The sequence below is a fragment of the Bos indicus x Bos taurus genome, chromosome 19 (genome assembly GCF_003369695.1).
Source record: "Bos indicus x Bos taurus breed Angus x Brahman F1 hybrid chromosome 19, Bos_hybrid_MaternalHap_v2.0, whole genome shotgun sequence".
Classification (NCBI taxonomy): domain Eukaryota; kingdom Metazoa; phylum Chordata; class Mammalia; order Artiodactyla; family Bovidae; genus Bos; species Bos indicus x Bos taurus.
Genome location: NC_040094.1, coordinates 46,265,731 through 46,284,559, shown reverse-complemented (window position 1 = coordinate 46,284,559; position 18,829 = coordinate 46,265,731). Strand labels below are relative to the sequence as shown.

Here is an 18,829-nt window from a genome sequence, read left to right as displayed (position 1 = left end):
GAAGTCAAAATGCTGTCTGGTTTCTCCACTGTTTTTCGACTGTTTTTCTCATGCAACTAAGATGCAATCTGTGGGGAGACACGTTAGGACCATGAACCTACTCAGTTCTTCACTAAGCTTCCCACTCCCTCTGATTTAGCACCCACTGTTGATTCTTTCTTGCTCAGATCAATCTATGATGGTTTCAGGATGGTGATTTTTCAACTTTATGCCTACCTCCGCATTTATCAGTCAGCATTTTCTTGTCAGAAAGAGCCCCCGCCCCTTGATCCCCATTATGAACCTATTTGTCTATCTATTACTGTTATGAACTCATGGATTCCTATCTCACTCAATGGGTTATCATCATTTGATAGAGTGAAAGTTATCACAGATAATAATTATCATTTATTTTGATGGCCAAATTGTTCTAGATTATCATGGAATCCGTTATTCATTGGTTTCACAGATATGATACCAAAGCACATGCAACAAAAGAAAAAAATACATAAATCAGTCTTCATCAAAATTTAAGACTTTTGTGTTTCCAAGAAACACTGTCAAGAGAGTGAAAAGTGACCCATAGAATGTGAGGAAATATTTGCAAATTACATATCTGATAAGGTTCAGAATATATAAAGAACACTTACCACTCAATAATGAAAAGACAAAAAACCCAACTGAAAAAGTAGGCAAAGGATATGAAAAGACATTTTGCCAAAGTCATACAAATGGCCAATGAGCATGTGAAAAGACAATCAACATTATTAGCCATCAAGCAAATGCAAATCAAAACCACAATGTGATACCACTTCACACCCATTAGGATAGCTTTGCTCAAAAAGACAGTTAATAACTGTATTGGTGAGGATGTGGAGAAGCTGGAATCTTCATACATGGTTAATTGGAATGTAAATTGGTACAGCCACTTTGGAGGTTTAGCAATTCCTCAAAAGTTTACACTTTAAGTCACCATGTGACCCACTGTTTGGTATATATCCATAGGAATGTAGATATTTGTCCACAAAAACTTGTACATGAATGTTCACAGGAGCATTATTCCTAACAACTGAAAAATAGAAACAACTCAAATGTCCACAAACTGATGAATACATAAACAAATTGTGATATATCCATACAATGTAATATTATTCAGCCATGGTTTAGTCACTCAGTCATGCCCAACTCTTGTGACCCCATGGACTGACGGTAGCCCTGCCAGGCTCCTCCATCCACAGGATTCTCCAGGCAAGAATACTGGAGTGGGCCTCCATTTCCTTCTCCAGGGTATTCAGCCATGAAAAAGGAATAAATACTGGTACATGCTATGATATGGATGAACCTTGAAAACATTATGTTAAGTGAAAGATGTCAAATGCAAAAGACCAGATATCGTATGACTTCATATATATGAAATGCTCAGAACAGGCAAATCTATAGAAATAAAAAGATTGCATGCATGCATGCTAAGTCACTTCAGTTGTGTCCCACTCTTTGAGACCCTCTGGACTGTAGCCCATCAGGCTCCTCTGTCCATGGGATTCTCCAGGCAAAGAGTACTGGAGTGCGTTGCCATGCCCTCCTCCAGGGGATCTTCCCCACCCAGGGATCGAACTTGCATCTTTTATGTCTCCTGCATTGGCAGGCAGGTTCTTTACCACTAGCTCCACCTGGGAAGCCCAGAAAGTAGGTTAGTGGTTGCCAGAGTCTGGAGGGAAGTGGAACAGGGAGTCACAACTAATGGATATGAGGTTTCTTTTTGGGTCGATGAAAACAGTATAAAGTTGACTGTGGTGATAGTCACACAGAACTGCATTCTGAAAATGATTTTCTGCGATCTGAAAATGATTGAATTACACACTTTGACTGAATTAAGTGTATAGTGTATGAATTATATATTGTCAATTATATCTCAGTAAAGTTGTTACCTCAAAAATGTTATTCCAGATTTGGCTAGTGGGTACCCCTTTAGGCCAGCTCACATGTCTATTTGACATGCCCCAGCTCTGTTAATTTTAAATTGGGAATAAAAAACCAAACAGGAGACCAAAAAAAAAAAAAAAGTGTTTATAGAATAATACATGAAAGGAAAGAGAAATAGCCAGGAGGGGAGCAGTGAGTGAGTGAGGACATTTGGCTGCCCTCTCCAGATTCCCCAGGAGAAGACCAGCAGGCAGTCTGGGAGACTCCAGGACCCACAGGCCCTCCACCTCTCACCCTCCACCGTGCCTCCTCCCCTCCAAGGATGACAAGCCCACTGCTCATCTCGTTGGCCAGCTGCCTCGTTGCTGTGAATCAAGCCAGCCTCATTGGCCGCTGTGACTTGGCCAAGGTGCTGCACCAGGAGGACTTGGATGGGTTTGAGGGCTACTCCCTGACTGACTGTGAGTGACATTTTCTCACTCCCTCCTCCTTCCTCCTCCCATGGTCGTGCCCTCAGTGGCCGTCTTTCTTTCTTCTCTTATTTGTTTTTTCAAAGTCAAGTGAACAAAGCAGCCCTTTTCAAGAAGTCTTTCCCAACATTCCATATTTGTTCAACCATTATTAACTGAGCACTTACTATGTCCCAGGAATGATTTTAGGTGCTGGGGGTGCAGACTTCAACATAGCTCCTTTTCTTACAGTATTCACATCCTAGGGGAAGAGGCAGCAAGAAACATACACACAGATACATGAAGTGCTTCCTGGTGGTGATAATGCTATGCAGAAGAATAAGTCAGGGGGGGTGATGGGTGACACTGTTGTAGAAGGGGAAGTCAAGGAAGGCCTCTCTGAGGAGGTGACTTTGAGAAGTGCTGAATAGAAAAAAGGATCCAGTCCCCCAAACATCTGGAGGAAGAGCATTCCAGGCAGAGCGAACAGCCTGTGCAAAGGCTCTATCCCGCTCCTCAATAGAGATAGCTCCTTTTGGCCCAGAATTTGTGCATATCTGCCTTACAACACTCTCTCCTTTTATTTTGCCTTGTGGGTTTTTTAGGTCCATAGTTTCATTCTTACTCTATAGGCTCCTTGAAGGCAGTATCTGCATTTGACCCAGCTAAATGTCCCTCTCTGAGCTTTGCACAGTTTCTGGCACACAGCAGGTGATCATTAAGTGCAGAAAGGATGGATGGACAGATGGATGCATGAGTGGTTGTACTGATGGGTGGCTGGCTGAACGGACTGAAAAATGAGAGGAGAAGCTGATGGATGTTTCTGGCCTGCCAGCCCCATCTAGCCTCTCAGTCCTTGCTCCTTTCTTCCGATTCCTCATCCCTTTCTCCTCCATCTTCCTTCTCCCTCAGCTTGGCCACCCCCTCTGAAAACCCTCTTCTCCCTGTTCTAAGGGCTGTGCCTGGCTTTCGTAGAGAGTGATTTCAACATAACAAAGGTAAATGAAAACACAGATGGCAGCTTTGACTATGGCATCTTCCAGATCAACAGCCACTACTGGTGCAACGATTACCAGAGTCACACGGAAAACAATTGCCAAGTGGACTGTCAAGGTCTGGCAAGGGCCCCAGGGTGGGAGAGGTGAGAGAGATGACCAGCCTCTACTCACGGGACTTCCCTTCCCATGCACAGCCTGGGAACGCCCCCAGAGGGATGGCTCAAGGAATCAGGGAATTCCTTACTGAGCAGGGGGTTAGACTGTGTTCCTGGATGCCCACAAGAGGTTCTGCAGGGTGCTTTCAGGATGCAGAAAGGCTCTGCACAGTCAGTAGAGCAGAGCAGTACAGCAGCCAACATTTATTGAGTGTATTACATACTCAGTACTTTGCACACATGGCTCATTTACCCAACTTGCTATGTGATAGAGACTAATATGATCCCCACTTTACAGATGAGCAAACTGAGGCTCATAGAACCAGTGCCAGATGCCACACTAATGGCCCTGAAGGCTCAGCTCTTGCCAGCAAATAGTGCTGTCTTTGCCTAATGGTCTGACCGAAGGTCAAGTGCAAAGTCCCCACCTCAGGGCTAGTCCAGAAGATTCCACAGGTCCATGACTCTGTGATGAGGAGGAGACCTCATCTCCTCCTTTGAACTCTGATGAATGGCCCTCGGCTCTTCACCTGAAGAGCCTCGCTCCCTAGGCAGGAGTTCACTTTGGTCTCTGCAGCCTGTTTTGCCTTTTTCTTTCCCTAGAAACCTCCACACTTGGGGTGAACCACCATCCACTAGAGAGTATGGCAGTAACACTCAAATATCTGTCCTCCTGACCCTCCTGCCCCTACTCCCCCGCCACCCCCAACCTCCACCAGCCATTGTATGGATGTCCAGATGGGCCTCTGAGAGGGAGGCCATGCCTCGACTGGAAGTTCTCAGCCTCTGGGTGGGAGGTGCCTTGCAGGGAGAGCCAGTCTTTGGGACTGTCCCTGGCACTTTCATGGGTATTCTCTTTCTCCCTTTCTTTCAGAACTGCTGAGCCCCAATCTTCTCGCAATTATCAACTGTGCAAAAAAGATTGTGTCCGGAGCTGGGGGCATGAAGAACTGGTGAGGAGGTCACTTTGGGACGAAGTTAGTGGGCAGAGCCTTAAGAAAGATGTGGTGACAGAGAAAGGGACAGTAGGTCAGGACTTTCTCTACAGTCTAGAAAAATGGGGGCTGCGGCAGGAACTCTGTCTTAGTAGCAGCTGGGATCTATCTAGCTCTTTCTCTGATGCTATATTCAGCAAAACTCTTTTGGTTGCAGTAACAGAATGACTTTAGCTAGCCGGGAGTAGGGTGTGTGTGTGGGGAGGGGTGGATTTATGCTGAGAGGACAAGGTGTCTTGCTGGGCCCACACGAGGGGGGCAGTTAGGCCTCAGGAAAGGGATGGAAGCAGGGCTGGGGACTTTCCCTGGCAGGTTTCTGCTTTTCTTGGTGCCTTGGCCTCACTACTCCCTCTGCAGACCAGCTTTCTCTAATCCACAGTCCACCAGACAGACTATGTCTGCCCTGAATCTATGGGCTAATGTCCTAAATGACCATACAGACCCGTGAGGCTCAGTCCTAATCCAGACAGAGGGTCTGTTAGGTTCAACTTGGACCTGGTGACCCGCCTCCATTCAGCTGTCGGGATGGAAGCAATTAAGCAACATAAACATGGCTACCATGGGACCCTCTCTCCATAACTGGCAGCAACATTTCTATAAAAAAGAGAGTTGTTCATCAGCTGGATGAGTGTTGCAGATCCAGCTTACCTATGGTGGATGTTGAGTTGATTATTTAACATTTCTAAGCCTCAAACTACATATATAAACAATGTAAATGGCTGCCTCTACCGGAAACTGAAAACAGGAGTTAAGTGCCTTGCATGCTCCAAAGTGAAGTGAAGTGTTAGTCATGTCCAAGTCTTTGCAACCCCACACACTGTAGCCCGCCAGGCTGCTCTGTCCATGGAATTCTCCAAGCAAGAATACTAGAGTGGTTTGCCATTCGCTTCTCCAGGGGATCCTCCCTACCCAGGGATTGAACCTGGGTCTCCTGCATTGCAGGCGGATTCCTCATCATCTGAGCCACCAGGGAAGCCTGAATGCTCCAAAAACACCATGCAAAATAAGGGGCACTGGGGCTTCCCTCGTGGTCCAGTGGCTAAGACTCCACACTCCCAAAGCAGGGGGCCCAGGTTCAATCCCTTGTCAGGGAACTATATCCCACATGTCACTACTAAGACCCGGCAGAGCCAAATAAATATTTTTTTTTAATGAATGCACATAGCAACTTTATCAAAAGAAGAGAGAGAGAGAGGAGGGGGCATTGATGACTGTTAGGGCTGACCCTTTCTGAAGGGAAAGTCAATAGTTACACCTGGGATTTTTTTTTTTTTTTTAGTAACTCTCAGCCCTGCAAAAAAGTGCTCTCCCCCTTCAGAAGGAGGTGAGGATTTGAAAATGTGGAAGTATACTAAGTAGGGGGAAAGAGCAAACACTATGGATGACAGAAATTAAAGGAAGAATCAGAGGGGCCACAGGAGGACCCAGTAGAGAGCTGGGAATGAAGGGGTTTCTGGGCGTTGCTCTGTATGGAAAACTCACGTAACGCTGGGTCAGGTGTTAAGAAGCAGCTGCTAAGTAGAGAGCAAGAACCACTCTTCTTTCTCTTCATAGGGTAAAATGGAGGTTGCACTGTGCTGGCCGGCCCCTCTCCTACTGGATGACAGGCTGTCACCTGGCATGAGGCAGGGAGCAGGCCTGTAGTGGAGTCATTCCAGAACTCCTCTCCTCACTCGGGAATTCTTCAATTCTTCTTCCTCTTGCCTCCACTTCATGTTATTTTCTTCCCTTCCCATTTACAAATAAAACTGACCAGAGCCCCAGGAATAAATGGTTTTCTAGGGCTTCCTCCTTGTTCCCATCCAGGCCCAGGTCCCTGGTTCCTGACTGTCATTTGCAAACCAAGAAGACCACGATGAAAGAAGCTTCTCTATTTTTTTTTTTTTTTTGGAATTATTAAACCATTCCTTGTGCAAAGAATGTGTTAATTTATTCATGATTAATTCCACCTATATTTGAGTACCTAATAGATTATGAGTGTGTGCTAGGTACAAGAAGAAGGATGATAAATGGTAACTGTTGTTCATGTGGTGTTCATAATCCAGCTGGAGAAGCAGAGACATCTGTGAACAATGGATACAATGAATAAATGGACACATACAATGAATGCAAGAATAATGAAATAGATAATAAAATCTGTAGTTATTGGTTTGAAACAATATCAAGATGCAAGTTATTCCTCTAAGGTCAACTATTTTTGAAGTAAAAGAGCTCAGAAGTAGGTAATGAGTGAGGCTAAAGTTCTGATATATTGAAGTGGAGAAAGTCGTGGTAGGCGTACAGAAATATGGCAGGTGATTTGGGGGTACTTTAGGAAAACGGGCTAGAAACCAGCTTTTTAAGGATTTCAAACTAGACTGTTGATGGCTTTAGTAAGTTATACCTTGATTTGCATATTTTAAAACTCATGGAAACAAACACTCTTAAGTCCAAGTGTTGCATCTTTGGTGGTCATTTCCCACAGAGTCGGGACATCTAAAATTTTAAAATTCAGTGGGTATTTACTGCTGCTGCTGCTAAGTCGCTTCAGTCGTGTCCGACTCTGTGCGACCCCACAGACGGCAGCCCACCAGGCTCCCCCGTCCCTGGGATTCTCCAGGCAAGAACACTGGAGTGGGTTGCCATTTCCTTCTCCAATGTATGAAAGTGAAAAGTGAAAATGAAGCCGCTCACTCGTGTTCGACTCTTAGCGACCCCATGGACCGCAGCCCACCAGGCTCCTCCGTCCATGGGATTTTCCAGGCAAGAGTACTGGAGTGGGGTGCCATTGCTACTCTGGGCTTCCCTGGTGGCTCAGACGGTAAAGCGTCTGTCTGCAATGCAGGAGACCCCGGTTAGATCTCTGGGTTGGGAAGATCACCTGGAGAAGGAAATGGCAGCCCACTCCAGTATTCTTGCCTGGAAAATCCCATGGACGGCGGAGCCTCGTAGGCTACTGTCCATGGGGTCGCAAAGAGTCGGATACGACTGAGCGACTTCACTTTCACTTAGTACTCTAGTCTTCCCTGGGAGTCTGAAGATGAAGCCAGCTGCTATAAAGTCCGCACCATTCGATCCAGTAAACTAACGCTTTGGACTCAATCCACAAAATACACTGGTGTAGACTCACTAAACTCCAACGTCTCCCCGGCGACGGAGCTGCGGAAGGGGAACTAGAGGCGGAGACCCGCCAGGAGAGGGCGGGCGAAGGAGAGGTCCGAGCACCGCCCTCGTCTCACTCCCCCATAGCTGGCCCCGCCCCCTCACGCGCTCCTTTTAAAAAAGCGCGGGCGCGCCGTGCGCAGGCGCAGTGCGGCTTGCTCTAGAGCCGCGCACGCGCGGTGACCGTAGGATGGCGGAGTTGGTACCTTTTGCGGTTCCCACAGGGAGTGACAAAACCTTGCTTGTGTGGGAACTGAGCTCTGGACCCACGGCCGAGGCCTTGCAAGTGAGCCAGGCCGGGGTGGAGGGAGGGATGGAGAAAGTCGCCTCGCGTCCTAGTAATTGGGAGCCCCGGGGGCGCTGCTTCAGCACCTAGCCCGCCTGTGGTCTTTGCTGAGAGGAATCTTAGCTCTAGAGCCGACCGGAGCAGTCAACTCGTCCTTACAGATTTTTGAGAGAGAGCTCCCAGCAGGCCTCACACTGCCTCCTAATGCTTCTCGAAGCTTAGCAGTTCAGAGGGAAACTTGTTTGTGAAATGAGAAGTGTTTGGAGTTGGAGGCTCACCACCGTCGCCTGTGGCGAAGGGCTGGGGGGAATATAAGGGAATGGGCAATTTTGTTTCCTGGGCTTGAAATTTCCTGCTCTTACTTAGCGTGGGACCACCCTACAGCATTCTCTGTTCACAGTCTTCTCCCAGTTCGGCCTTCTGTATTCGGTCCGAGTCTTCCCAAACGCAGCCGTGGCCGGTCCTGGATTTTATGCCGTCATCAAGTTTTATTCAGCGAGGGATGCTCACAGAGCCCAAAAGGCATGCAACCAGAAGCAGCTTTTCCAGAAATCTCCAGTGAAGGTGGGTCCAAATGTGGAATTCCTCGCTCCGCTGGGATGAAGTGCTGAATTTAAAACGAATAGGCCAACGTTTGTAAAGCACTCAAAGCATTTACAGAATGCTTTGAGATGCATTGCTCCACTTACCGCCCCCCACAGCTCCCCATTTCTTCCCCTCAGCCCCATTTCTTTTCTCTTCTTTTTTAAAGAAACTCGAACTCAGGATGGTTAACTGACTTACTTAAGGTTCATGACAATAAATATGGAAACTAGAGGTCAAACCCAAACTTACTGATGTTAAACCCCATGTCATTTCATGCTGCCCCTTAATTTAAATCTTCACAAGAGTTCTTTATAGTTTTATATGAATTTTAAATATGTGAGCTTGACAAAGTCTTTAGTCAGTTGTAACATAAAGGATGCTTTATCATCATCATCATCATTCTCAAACTGCCTATTCAGAACTCCCTTCAGTTTCCAGAAAATGGTTAAAATATTCTTTAGTGCATGATTATTCTAATAATATGGCTCCATAGTAACATGCCAGCCAGTTTTACTTCCCCAGAGCCCCAGAATGAAAATTTCATTATATCCCTCCACTCAGCCACCATTCCTTTTCCAAGGATTTTTTCAATTCCTCTGAATAAGTGAGTAAGGCTTAGATTTCCCAAGCCTTTCACTTTATAACTGTATGTCTCCTCTGGTTGGCTGCTTCTTCTTTTTAAAAATATTTATTTATTTGTTTGGCTGGGTCAAGTCTTAGTTGTGGCGCCGGGGCGTGTGGGATCTTAATTCCCTGACCAAGGATTGAACCCACGTCCCCTGCTTTGCACAGTGGAGTCTTAACCACTGGATCACCAGGGAAGACCCTGTGGTTGGTTTTTTGATCTGGCTACTTCCCACTGACCTTGCTGCCTATTCTTACCCATATTTCTTTCCTCACTGGTTTAACCTTGATTGAATCTGAAAACTCTCCTCAGACGTGACTCTAGGTACAGTACTTCCCACTTTTGTACCCTGTTTCATACCCTCTTCAATCTGGGCTCTCCTCACTATGATTGAAGTGATTTCCTGTCAGACATTCTTTAATTTGGAGACTATGATCTGCCTGCTACTGGCTGCGACCATTTCATGTACCCACTTAGATATTACTGGAAAGATTATGAAACGATTACTTGGTATCAGTTGTGAGTAATGAGCTCTTTTTCTTATATTGACCATTAAGACCATTCCGTAAGCTTAGGTTTTGAGATTTGCAGACCATAAAACCCATCACTGATAGAGAAATGAAGAAAATATTCTATAAGTCACTATACAGTTGAGAGGAAAGGGCATTCATATTAGATTTCTTTATGTAATGCAGAACCTTGAGTTTTTACCCCCCTCCCAGTTGTTTCCTAGTTTAATTATATGTTGTTTGCCAGTGAGAACTGTGGCAAAGTTATCCCAGATGTAGACTGTCTCTACTACGCTCAGAGCTCTTCTGAGGCTTCCTTATTGTCCAGGACAGCTGAATTATGACTCACCATACAGGGCCTAGCCTCCCACAAGACATTCAACATTTAACAATTAGTCTTCATTTCTCCTTCCCAGCAGGCAGCTTCAGTTGGAAAAAGTAATTTCATTTTCTTATTTACTCATTCTTTCATTCGTTCACTGAGTCAACAGACCCTCAGCCCTCTATTATATGCCAAGAATTATGCTTGTTCCTGGTAACAAGATATGGTTCCTTCCAGCACTTAAGAAGTTCATAAACTAGTGATAGAGGAAGATCCACAAACAGAGCAATAAAGAATTAATAATGCTTTGACTTTATTTGAATTTTTATTAATATATTTATATACTACACCCTGTTTAAAATGGAAATAGACATTTAACAAAGCGCTAGTGATGTAAAAAATCCACAGTAATGTGATACTGTGTAAGTTATTTGGAGAGTTAATGCTGGAAATATTTATACTCTCAAAGAAGCTTGTTAATGTAGATGAATCTCTAAATCTTTTGGTTACTTATAAAATTTATAGAGGTATGTGTATTCCCTCTTCTAACAGGGGTTAGTAACTTGGGGAGGGGGTGCTACAGATTAAGGTCCTACTTCAGTGGCAGGTCTACCTTATCTCCCCTTCAGGTCATATTCTCAAGCAGGATAAGATGGGGATAAGATGACTAAAAGTTTTCTTCCTTTGCTTACCCACAGCCCTATAATAGGCTTCTGCTGGGCTTCCTTGGTTGCTTTCATCATCACTTTCACCACCAGAGGTCAGGGAAACCTTCCGATGAATCAGGGGTTCTGGAAATGATGCAGAAAAATACTGACTTATTAAAAATAATAAAGAACACTTATTTAGGGCTCACTGTGAACTCATTGCTTAAAATGTCATATATAATCTTTACAACCACTCTGAAATTGGTTGGGGTTTCCCAGGTGGCTCAGTGATAAAGAATCTGGCTGCAATTCAGGAGATGAGGGTTAACTCCCTGGGTGGGAAGATCCCCCAGAGGAGGAAATGGCAACCCACTCCAGTATTCTTGCCTGGGAAATCCTATGGACAGAGGAACCTGGAAGGCTACAGTCTATGGGGTCACAAGAGTCAGACACAACTCAGCAACTAAACAACACAAGAATGTGAAACTGGTATTGACAAACAGGTATATTCAAAATAAGTCTATGTCAGATTGTGATATTTTTAGGGTTCTTATGTCTTTAGATTCGTCTTGGCACCCAACATAAGGCAGTTCAACACAACGCCCTTGCCCTAAACAGCTCCAGATGCCAAGAATTGGCAAATTACTACTTTGGTTTCAATGGATGGTCAAAAAGGATCATCAAGGTAAGCTCTAGATTTTCTTTGACCAACCAGGCCCCTTTCAACATTGAACTCCTTGACTTTAGAAAGAAAACTAGAACTGGGCTACAGGGAGGAGATGGAAAAGACTTCCATGTGGAAGTATCTGAGCATGGACATGCCACCTAGAATTCGTGATCATCTCAGTGACTTAAATGGCAGTGTCCATAATTTTCTCCAGTATTTGTGTGATGTATAATAAAAAATAGTTCTCTGTACCTAGTAATTCATTTGCAAATCTCACTTGATTTTGAAGCTATATGACACCTCAACTATTAACTGGGATTGATGGGAGTTTTTTAGTTTTCAAAACAGAATATTTTGAAGTATAATCTTTAATTCAAAATCCTAACAGCTTCAGGATCTTTCTGACCCTGAAGAAGAAACGGAAAATGAAGATATGGTGGCACCTCTTCAGAGGCAAAGCCTGAAGTTCTTCTGTGCTTTAGAGGTGGTGTTGCCATCCTATGAGTGCAGAAGTCCAGGAGTTGGCATGGCTGAGGAACCTTTGGATAACTTGGAAGAAGGTCTGTTTTCCTTTCTTTCTGAAACACGCCTTTTCAGATACATCATCACCTTTGCCAAGCAGCTGAAGTCCTGGGCAGAGTTTCTCTCCTTTGCCACATAGGATTTTAACTTAGGCAATACCTGACAGGACCTTAAACTTTAGAGTTTTAGAACTGACTGCCTGCCAGGGAGGAGGGAAAATTAAGGTGGTTTTTTTTTTTTTTTTTTTTCCCATTTTTGGTTAATTGTTTTCTGCTAAAATAGTCCTTCAAATACAGATCTCTTGTGGCCTTCAGTTATCCCAACAAAATCATTGTCTAAAGATTTAAATAAACTCTTGTGTAAAGGTTCAGTCCTTTGCCTCCTATGGAAGGGCTTGAGTGGAGAAAGTCAAATGTAGATCCCTGGAAAGGGGATTCCCATTGGTATGGATTCCCATAGCACTTGGGCTTCAGTCAGAAGTAGGGCTGTTAGCAAAGGGAGTGGAGGAGGCCCCACCATCCACCTAAGAGTGATGCCTGGGGAGAGGCCAGAGCATCTGTCTCACTGTGTGAATCCAGCCCTCTCAACGCAGGAGTCTGCAGGAGCATGGCTGTAGCTTGTCCATGTGGAATCTGTGAGAAATGAGAGATTTGTGTCATGTTCTTGGTTTGCATCTCCCATCCAGTATTTCAGGAACTTCAAGAATAGATGTGAGCAGGGAAAACCTGCCCTGCCAGAATATAACTGCATCGTAGTCATTCAACCATACCCTAGTGTTGTGTTCACCCTTAATCACTAAGATAATGATCTAAGAATCACAGGTGCATTTTTAAATTTTTAAACATATAACCTAGAAATCAGTTATCCAGATAAGCATTTTAAATTCATTTGTTTTGGTTGGATTTAGGGCCATTATCACTCCTTATGAAAAGGAAGAAAACCCAGAAGCTTGCTATTCAGAAGGCTATGACGGATGCATTCCAGAAACTGCAGATTGTGGTTTTAGGTAAGACTTTTTTTGATTCTCCTTAAAGTACTTCAGTTTCAATGAGCAATTAAACTTATTTGAAAAGTTATTTGGATGAAAATAATGGTTATCTAAAACACAACATAGGGATTTCCCTGGTGGTCTAGTGGCTAAGACCCTGTGCTCCCAATACAGGGGGCCTGGGTTTGATCTCTCATCAGTGAAGTAGCATGTGGCTCCCACATGCCACAACTAAAGATTCTGCATGTCACAGCTAAGACCTGGCACAGCCAAGTAAATAGGTAAATAAAAAGTAAAAAAAAGAATGTTTAAAAATAAATAAAACACTACATATTCTTTCATTTACCAAATGCTTTCACAACAACAGTCTCAAATTTGTTCTTTGTGGCGTTTATGAGAAAAATGACACAAATATTATTGTCCCCACTGTTTAGATGTAGACTGACTTGCCTCAGTTCATATAGAAAGTGTTTGATCCGGTTCTTGTTTCTCGATTGCTGACGTATCATACAGAATAGTATAGTGACTATAAGCCTTGGACACCTGTGTTTGAGTCCTGACTTTGTCTCTTAGATTTTTGTTGTTGTTGCAATTTTAGGTTTTCTAGCCAGAGAGATTTGAAGGTATTAAATATCTCTAAGCTGCAATTTCTTTATCTATAAGTAGGGTTAGTATTTCAGCTTACCTTGTGGGGGATATTGTAAGATGATGAATGTAAAGTCTTAGAACCATGCCTGGAACATAGTAAACACAAAATATTTTGGCTATTATTATTATCGTCATTTTATTGAAGAGTTGATTAAATTATGTTTTTGGAATCAGTTTCAGTTTTCATTTCTGATATATTGGGTGAATACGATTCTTATATATACATTTTTTGTGAGCCTTGAGTGTGATCATGCTATTGAATAGATTGATTATGTACCCTATTGAGTTATATAGGGTGAGAATGTCACAGGCTGTGCCCAAAGGAAAGTTCATGGTTGGTATATCCCTGGAACAGAATTGCTCCCCTGTTTCACAGCCCTGCAGGCTTAGGGACTGAGAAATGCTAGCTAAGTTGTCAGAGACCTTATTTGCTTGTCAGAGACCTTATTTGCTTGTCAGAGTTGGCCTTGGACTGGTGTCAGCCTTCCGGCCTGGGCAGTTGTTCCAGTGAAGTTTGACTTCCCTGGTCACCAGGCAGAATCTCCATCTGTCAATTCCAGTAACAACCTTTGAGAACCAAACTAACTGTCTAGGTTGTTTGCTCAGGGGTTAGAGTTAGAACTGGACATGGAACAACAGACTGGTTCCAAATAGGAAAAGGAGTACATCAAGGCTATATATTGTCACCCTGCTTAGTTAACTTATATGCAGAGTACATCATGAGAAATGCTGGGCTGGAAGAAGCTCAAGCTGGAATCAAGATTGCCGGGAGAAATATCAATAACCTCAGATATGCAGATGACACCACCCTTATGGCAGAAAGTGAAGAGGAACTCAAAAGCTTCTTGATGAAAGTAAAAGAGGAGAGTGAAAAAGTTGGCTTAAAGCTCAACATTCAGAAAACTAAGATCATGGCATCTGGTCCCATCACTTCATGGGAAATAGATGGGGAAACAGTGGAAACAGTGTCAGACTTTATTTTGGGGGGCTCCGAAATCACTGCAGATGGTGATTGCAACCATGAAAGTAAAAGACGCTTACTCCTTGGAAGGAAAACTATGACCAGCCTAGATAGCATATTCAAAAGCAAAGACATTACTTTGCCAACAAAGGTCCATCTAGTCAAGGCTATGGTTTTTCCAGTGGTCATGTATGGATGTGAGAGTTGGACTGTGAAGAAAGCTGAGCGCCAAAGAATTGATGCTTTTGAACTGTGGTGTTGGAGAAGACTCTTGTGAGTCCCTTGGACTGCAAGGAGATCCAACCAGTCCATTCTAAAGGAGATCAGTCCTGGGTGTTCTTGGGAAGGAATGATGCTAAAGCTGAAACTCCAGTACTTTGGCCACCTGATGTGAAGAGTTGACTCATTGGAAAAGACTCTGATGCTGGGAGGGATTGGGGGCAGGAGGAGAAGGGGACAACAGAGGATGAGATGGCTGGATGGCATCACCGACTCAATGGACGTGAGTTTGAGTGAACTCTGGGAGTTGGTGATGGACAGGGAGGCCTGGTGTGCTGCGGTTCATGGGGTTGCAAAGAGTCGGACATGACTGAGCGACTGAACTGAACTGAACTGAATATGCAAATGGTGTTCCTTATATGCACTCAGAATTCCTTAAACTGAAAAGCCTGGTGGCTGTAGTTTGCCTTGAGGGAAGCTGTGTAGTCCAAAAGGTACATAGGCCAGTAAAATTCTCTCCAAAGCTTTGTTCATTGTATCTGGTAGAATTTTGGTCCCAAGTAGTAGACACTTGCCTCGCTTCTAATATGACATTTCCTGTATAGTCCAGTGGTATCTATCCCCGGTTTGAACTCACTTTGACCCCTCCTTAATGCCTTCCTATTGAATCATATTGTGATTGAACTGTTTTGTTTCCACAGCTTTTACTACATCATTCCTTAGTTCTTACTTCTAAGATCATAAAGGTTTTTGAACCAAAATTGATACTTCTCTTACATATTTTTTCACAAATAGTAATGATATGTGTCGAATGAGGGAACTGCTAGGAAAATGCTCTTGTTTTCTGCTTTTAGAAATAAAAAGAATGTCTAATTATTGGATGCTACCATTGTGCACAGGAAGTTTTGGAACAAAATTTCTGAATTGATATTTGTTAACTCTATTTCAGAAAGTGGTAAAATAGCTGTGGCGTATAGATCCTGTGAAGAGGTCACAGATGCTAGAACTGAAGAGGAACTACAGGATTTAATTCAAGTATGTGGAGAGAAAGACTGAAGGGATTCAAAGCCAGGGTAGCCATAATTCAAAACAGCCAGAAGATTCTTGGCATGTCTATGTCTGCTCAGCTCCATCATCCTTAGGGAAATGATAAACTCTGAAACTGCTTTTGAGGCAGGAAGTTTCTAGGAATTTTCCTGATGTCTGAGCCTTCTCTCTGACCCCTTATTTAAATTTGGAGAGCAGGGTTGAGGACCATGAGGTACTTGTACAGTTGTGGACACAGGAGAAGACACAGGCCTCTTAGAACTCCCCTCAAACAGAATTGTGGGCATTTGGGAACAAAGTAATTATGGCTTTAATTTGTTGTGATTATGCTACAGTGTGTGAAAACTGTATTAATGCCTTTCAAATAAGGTGTTCTACCCAGATTTCATATGTATTTTGTGTGAAATATTTTGCTGAAGGACCTTTCTGTAAACCAGTTATATGAATGCCTCAAATCAGGGATTAAGTTGTCAAAGTAATTTCTAAAAGAAAACATTAATGTACTGCATATAGGATTTTAAAAAAAAGAGCAAAAAATGTGTTTCATGTCATTGAGAACTTAATTTGGGGCTAGATTTCTGATTATTTAACCCACCCCAATGTTGCAAAGTGTGTTTTGAAGAGAAGAAAGTAGAGAAAGAAAAGGTGGTTATATCCTGAAAAACAAAAATTTTGAAAGTTTTTTCTTTACAAAATAATTATTTTAATTCAATTTAAATCAAATAAGTCAAGGAAACTTCAAACATACCCAAGTTTGGGCTTTTAGAAGGCTAACTTCCTATGAAATGAGAGAGGAAAGGATTCGGTATTGATGCTAAAGATTTTGGAAACCTGATTATAAAAACAAATCCGTTCCCAAATGAGGCCAATCTTTGAATCAGTTCCATTTAAAAAGCATTAGGTTGGACAGTGGGAATAAGATGAAGCTCTGCCAGGAGCCAGCACGGGAGTTCCCACCCATGACAAAGGTCATGCCGAGAGGCCTGATATACAAAGGCAAGTCAGGGCTCAAGGGGCCCCACTGGACCTGCCCGAGCATCTACCCCAAAACCAAAATTTGTCTGTTTTACTATTTCACGACTTTCACCAACTCTTCTGACATTAACAGGGGGCTATCCCCAACCACCTTTCTCTATAAGAAAATCAACTTAAAATTCTAGTTAATAAGTCTCCTGGGCATTATAGGAGTGTTTCAATTCAAACCCCTCTGATGACTTTCTAGCTTGCCTGACACGTTTGTTTGGACTCTTGCAGCTATGCTTGTGATTGTTCACAGCCTCCCAGCCACGAGAGGCACAGGAAGCTTAAGATATTCTAACAATGCAGAGCTTCTCAGAGAGTTAAAATCGTTAGAATAGAACTAGTAGAGGATTTCTTTGTTGAGCTAATGCTTGCTGCCAAGTTTCCATATCCCTTACCTACTGTGTCCCTGGGAGTGTACTGATTAATATAGTTGGTATATAGAAATATAAGTAGTAGCTTTAATGTTTGTAACCTTGGACCCTTGAGTTAATTCTTTTCTTGTTATAGCCCACCACACTTTTGCCCTATAGGAATGCAACTTTATCTAATGCTTTCAGAGGGTGGCGCCTGACTTAGAATAATCACCTTTAGAGAAAAATAAGTTTTCTGAAGAAAGGGTCATAAAATGTTAACAGGTCTCCTGACCAGAAGATGATGTAAAGCACCTAAAAGCTTTTGCATATGATAAGTTTGCAGAAAGAAAGCCTGGCTTCGATAAGGATCAAGGACTGCTGACCTTGCATGACTCTACCCGCCCCCCTCCCCCACATTATCCTCTATGCACAACTTAAGGTATAAAAACTACTTTGGAAAATAAAGTGTGGGCCTTGCTCACCAAAGCTTGGTCTCCCCGTGTGGTTCTTTCTCTTTCCTTTTCAGGCTGATTCCCTGGAGTGCAGGGGCCCTCTGCGTTCACTTTCCTGCCTGGGCTTCTAAGACCCACTCGAGAAGGTGCCTAAGGTGGGGCACCTTCAGCTATTCGAGAGGGCGCCTGCGGCCTACGTGAACAGGGCAAGTCCCATGCTGGGGCTTTATTGGCTTTCTGCATAAACCAAGGAATATCAGCCTCTTTTCTCTCCTCTATTTTCTTAACTGAAAAATTCTTTCCTTATCTCTTTCTTTATTTCTCTCAGTCACCGATGCCGTCCTCCCGAGGGAACCCCTGGATCCAATCGGGGCTGAACCCCAGTAAAGCTTTTCTTTTGGAGTTTAAATGTTAGAGGTCTTGCCAAACAAAAAGGACTACATTATTTAAAAGGACTGTGAAGAAAGTAAACTGTGTGCTTAGTTACAGTATTTCAAGAAAATTACTAAAACAGGCTGACTTTTAACATCTTCAGTGTTTTGTCCAGGTGTGTACACAGAGCAGGACTCTATAAAGTGACACTGCAATTTTTGTAGATTAATGGCTGTGTTGAAACGAGGTGGGATGGGGCAAGTTTTCCCATGGTAATGTAAAGGGCCATTCACTTGGTTAGACATTCTTTCCCAGAATGACTTGCTCACTTGCCCAAAGCCTCTCCTACAGAAATTTCAAAGTCATCACTGATTTGGTGGTAACCCTTAACAGCAAAGTGGTGAATTAATGACCAGACTTGGGTACTGAAAGTTTAGAGGAAAGAGCAACATTTTTTAATAACTTAAAAATTATAAGGTGTGTTCCCCTCCCGCCAGCCTAACTAGCCCTGCTCATTTTGCAGGTCAGCTGCTTTTCCCGGAAGCCGTGTGGCCAAGGGGAGGAAGAATGCCTCTCAGACTTCAGCTTTGAGGAGCAAGAGTTCACAGTGCCAGAACTGGACTAGCACTTCTGAATTTCCCAGAATGCTTGGCCTCTGGGGCTTCCTTGGGAAGCTCTGCATCCCCTTCCACTCCTCCCCCAACCCCTGGGCTGTCAGCGTCCAGGGCCATTTACGTCTGCAGCCCAAATCCTGCCTGGTTGCGCAGAGCCAGGGAGGGGCTGGGGTAGGCTGGGGAGAGGGCCCGACCGGAGGTCACTGTGCGAGAGGAAGGACGGCTTGGTTTGCGCCCTGGTGACTCTGGGAAAAAGGCGCACTCAGATGGCGCAGATTGGTTCGAACCTAATAAAGGTGTCGTAACTAAAGGTGTCGTAACTAAAGGGCTGGACGCGGGGCGGGGGAGG

The 18,829-nt window shown here is 43.7% G+C and overlaps 2 protein-coding genes across 6 annotated transcripts in view; both read left to right on the top strand.

The window, feature by feature from the left end:
• The window catches only part of LYZL6 (lysozyme like 6), a 29,641-nt gene extending 23,225 nt beyond the window's left edge, over positions 1-6,416 (top strand). For all 4 annotated transcript variants that reach the window (XM_027518456.1, XM_027518454.1, XM_027518453.1 and 1 more), the window contains 4 exons: positions 2,130-2,363; positions 3,306-3,464; positions 4,379-4,457; positions 6,054-6,416. In XM_027518456.1, coding sequence (XP_027374257.1) covers positions 2,225-2,363; positions 3,306-3,464; positions 4,379-4,457; positions 6,054-6,123 — 447 coding nt within the window. In that variant the 5' untranslated portion in view covers positions 2,130-2,224 and the 3' untranslated portion in view covers positions 6,124-6,416. The remainder of the gene's footprint in view (positions 1-2,129; positions 2,364-3,305; positions 3,465-4,378; positions 4,458-6,053) is intronic.
• A 1,383-nt stretch (positions 6,417-7,799) lies between these two features.
• Positions 7,800-18,790, top strand: LOC113877872 (RAD52 motif-containing protein 1-like). Of its 2 annotated transcripts, XM_027518485.1 has the most exons (7): positions 7,800-7,926; positions 8,311-8,490; positions 11,177-11,299; positions 11,670-11,841; positions 12,711-12,809; positions 15,569-15,654; positions 18,390-18,790. In XM_027518485.1, the coding sequence occupies exons 1-7, from the start codon at positions 7,831-7,833 to the stop codon at positions 18,489-18,491; spliced, it is 858 nt and encodes a 285-aa protein (XP_027374286.1). In that variant the 5' UTR covers positions 7,800-7,830; the 3' UTR covers positions 18,492-18,790. The 2 variants fall into 2 exon arrangements, with proteins under 2 accessions (XP_027374286.1, XP_027374287.1); XM_027518486.1 differs by lacking the exon at positions 15,569-15,654.
• The last annotated feature ends 39 nt before the right edge of the window (positions 18,791-18,829 follow it).

What these genes read in the sequence shown, in the direction of transcription:
- LOC113877872 (XM_027518485.1), top strand. Translation starts at nt 7,831, where the DNA reads ATGGCGGAGTTGGTACCTTTTGCGGTTCCCACAGGGAGTGACAAAACC. An exon ending in TCCAGAAATCTCCAGTGAAG is followed by an intron (nt 8,491 to 11,176) that starts GTGGGTCCAAAT and finishes TTATGTCTTTAG; the next exon opens with ATTCGTCTTGGCACCCAACA. An exon ending in GGTCAAAAAGGATCATCAAG is followed by an intron (nt 11,300 to 11,669) that starts GTAAGCTCTAGA and finishes AAATCCTAACAG; the next exon opens with CTTCAGGATCTTTCTGACCC.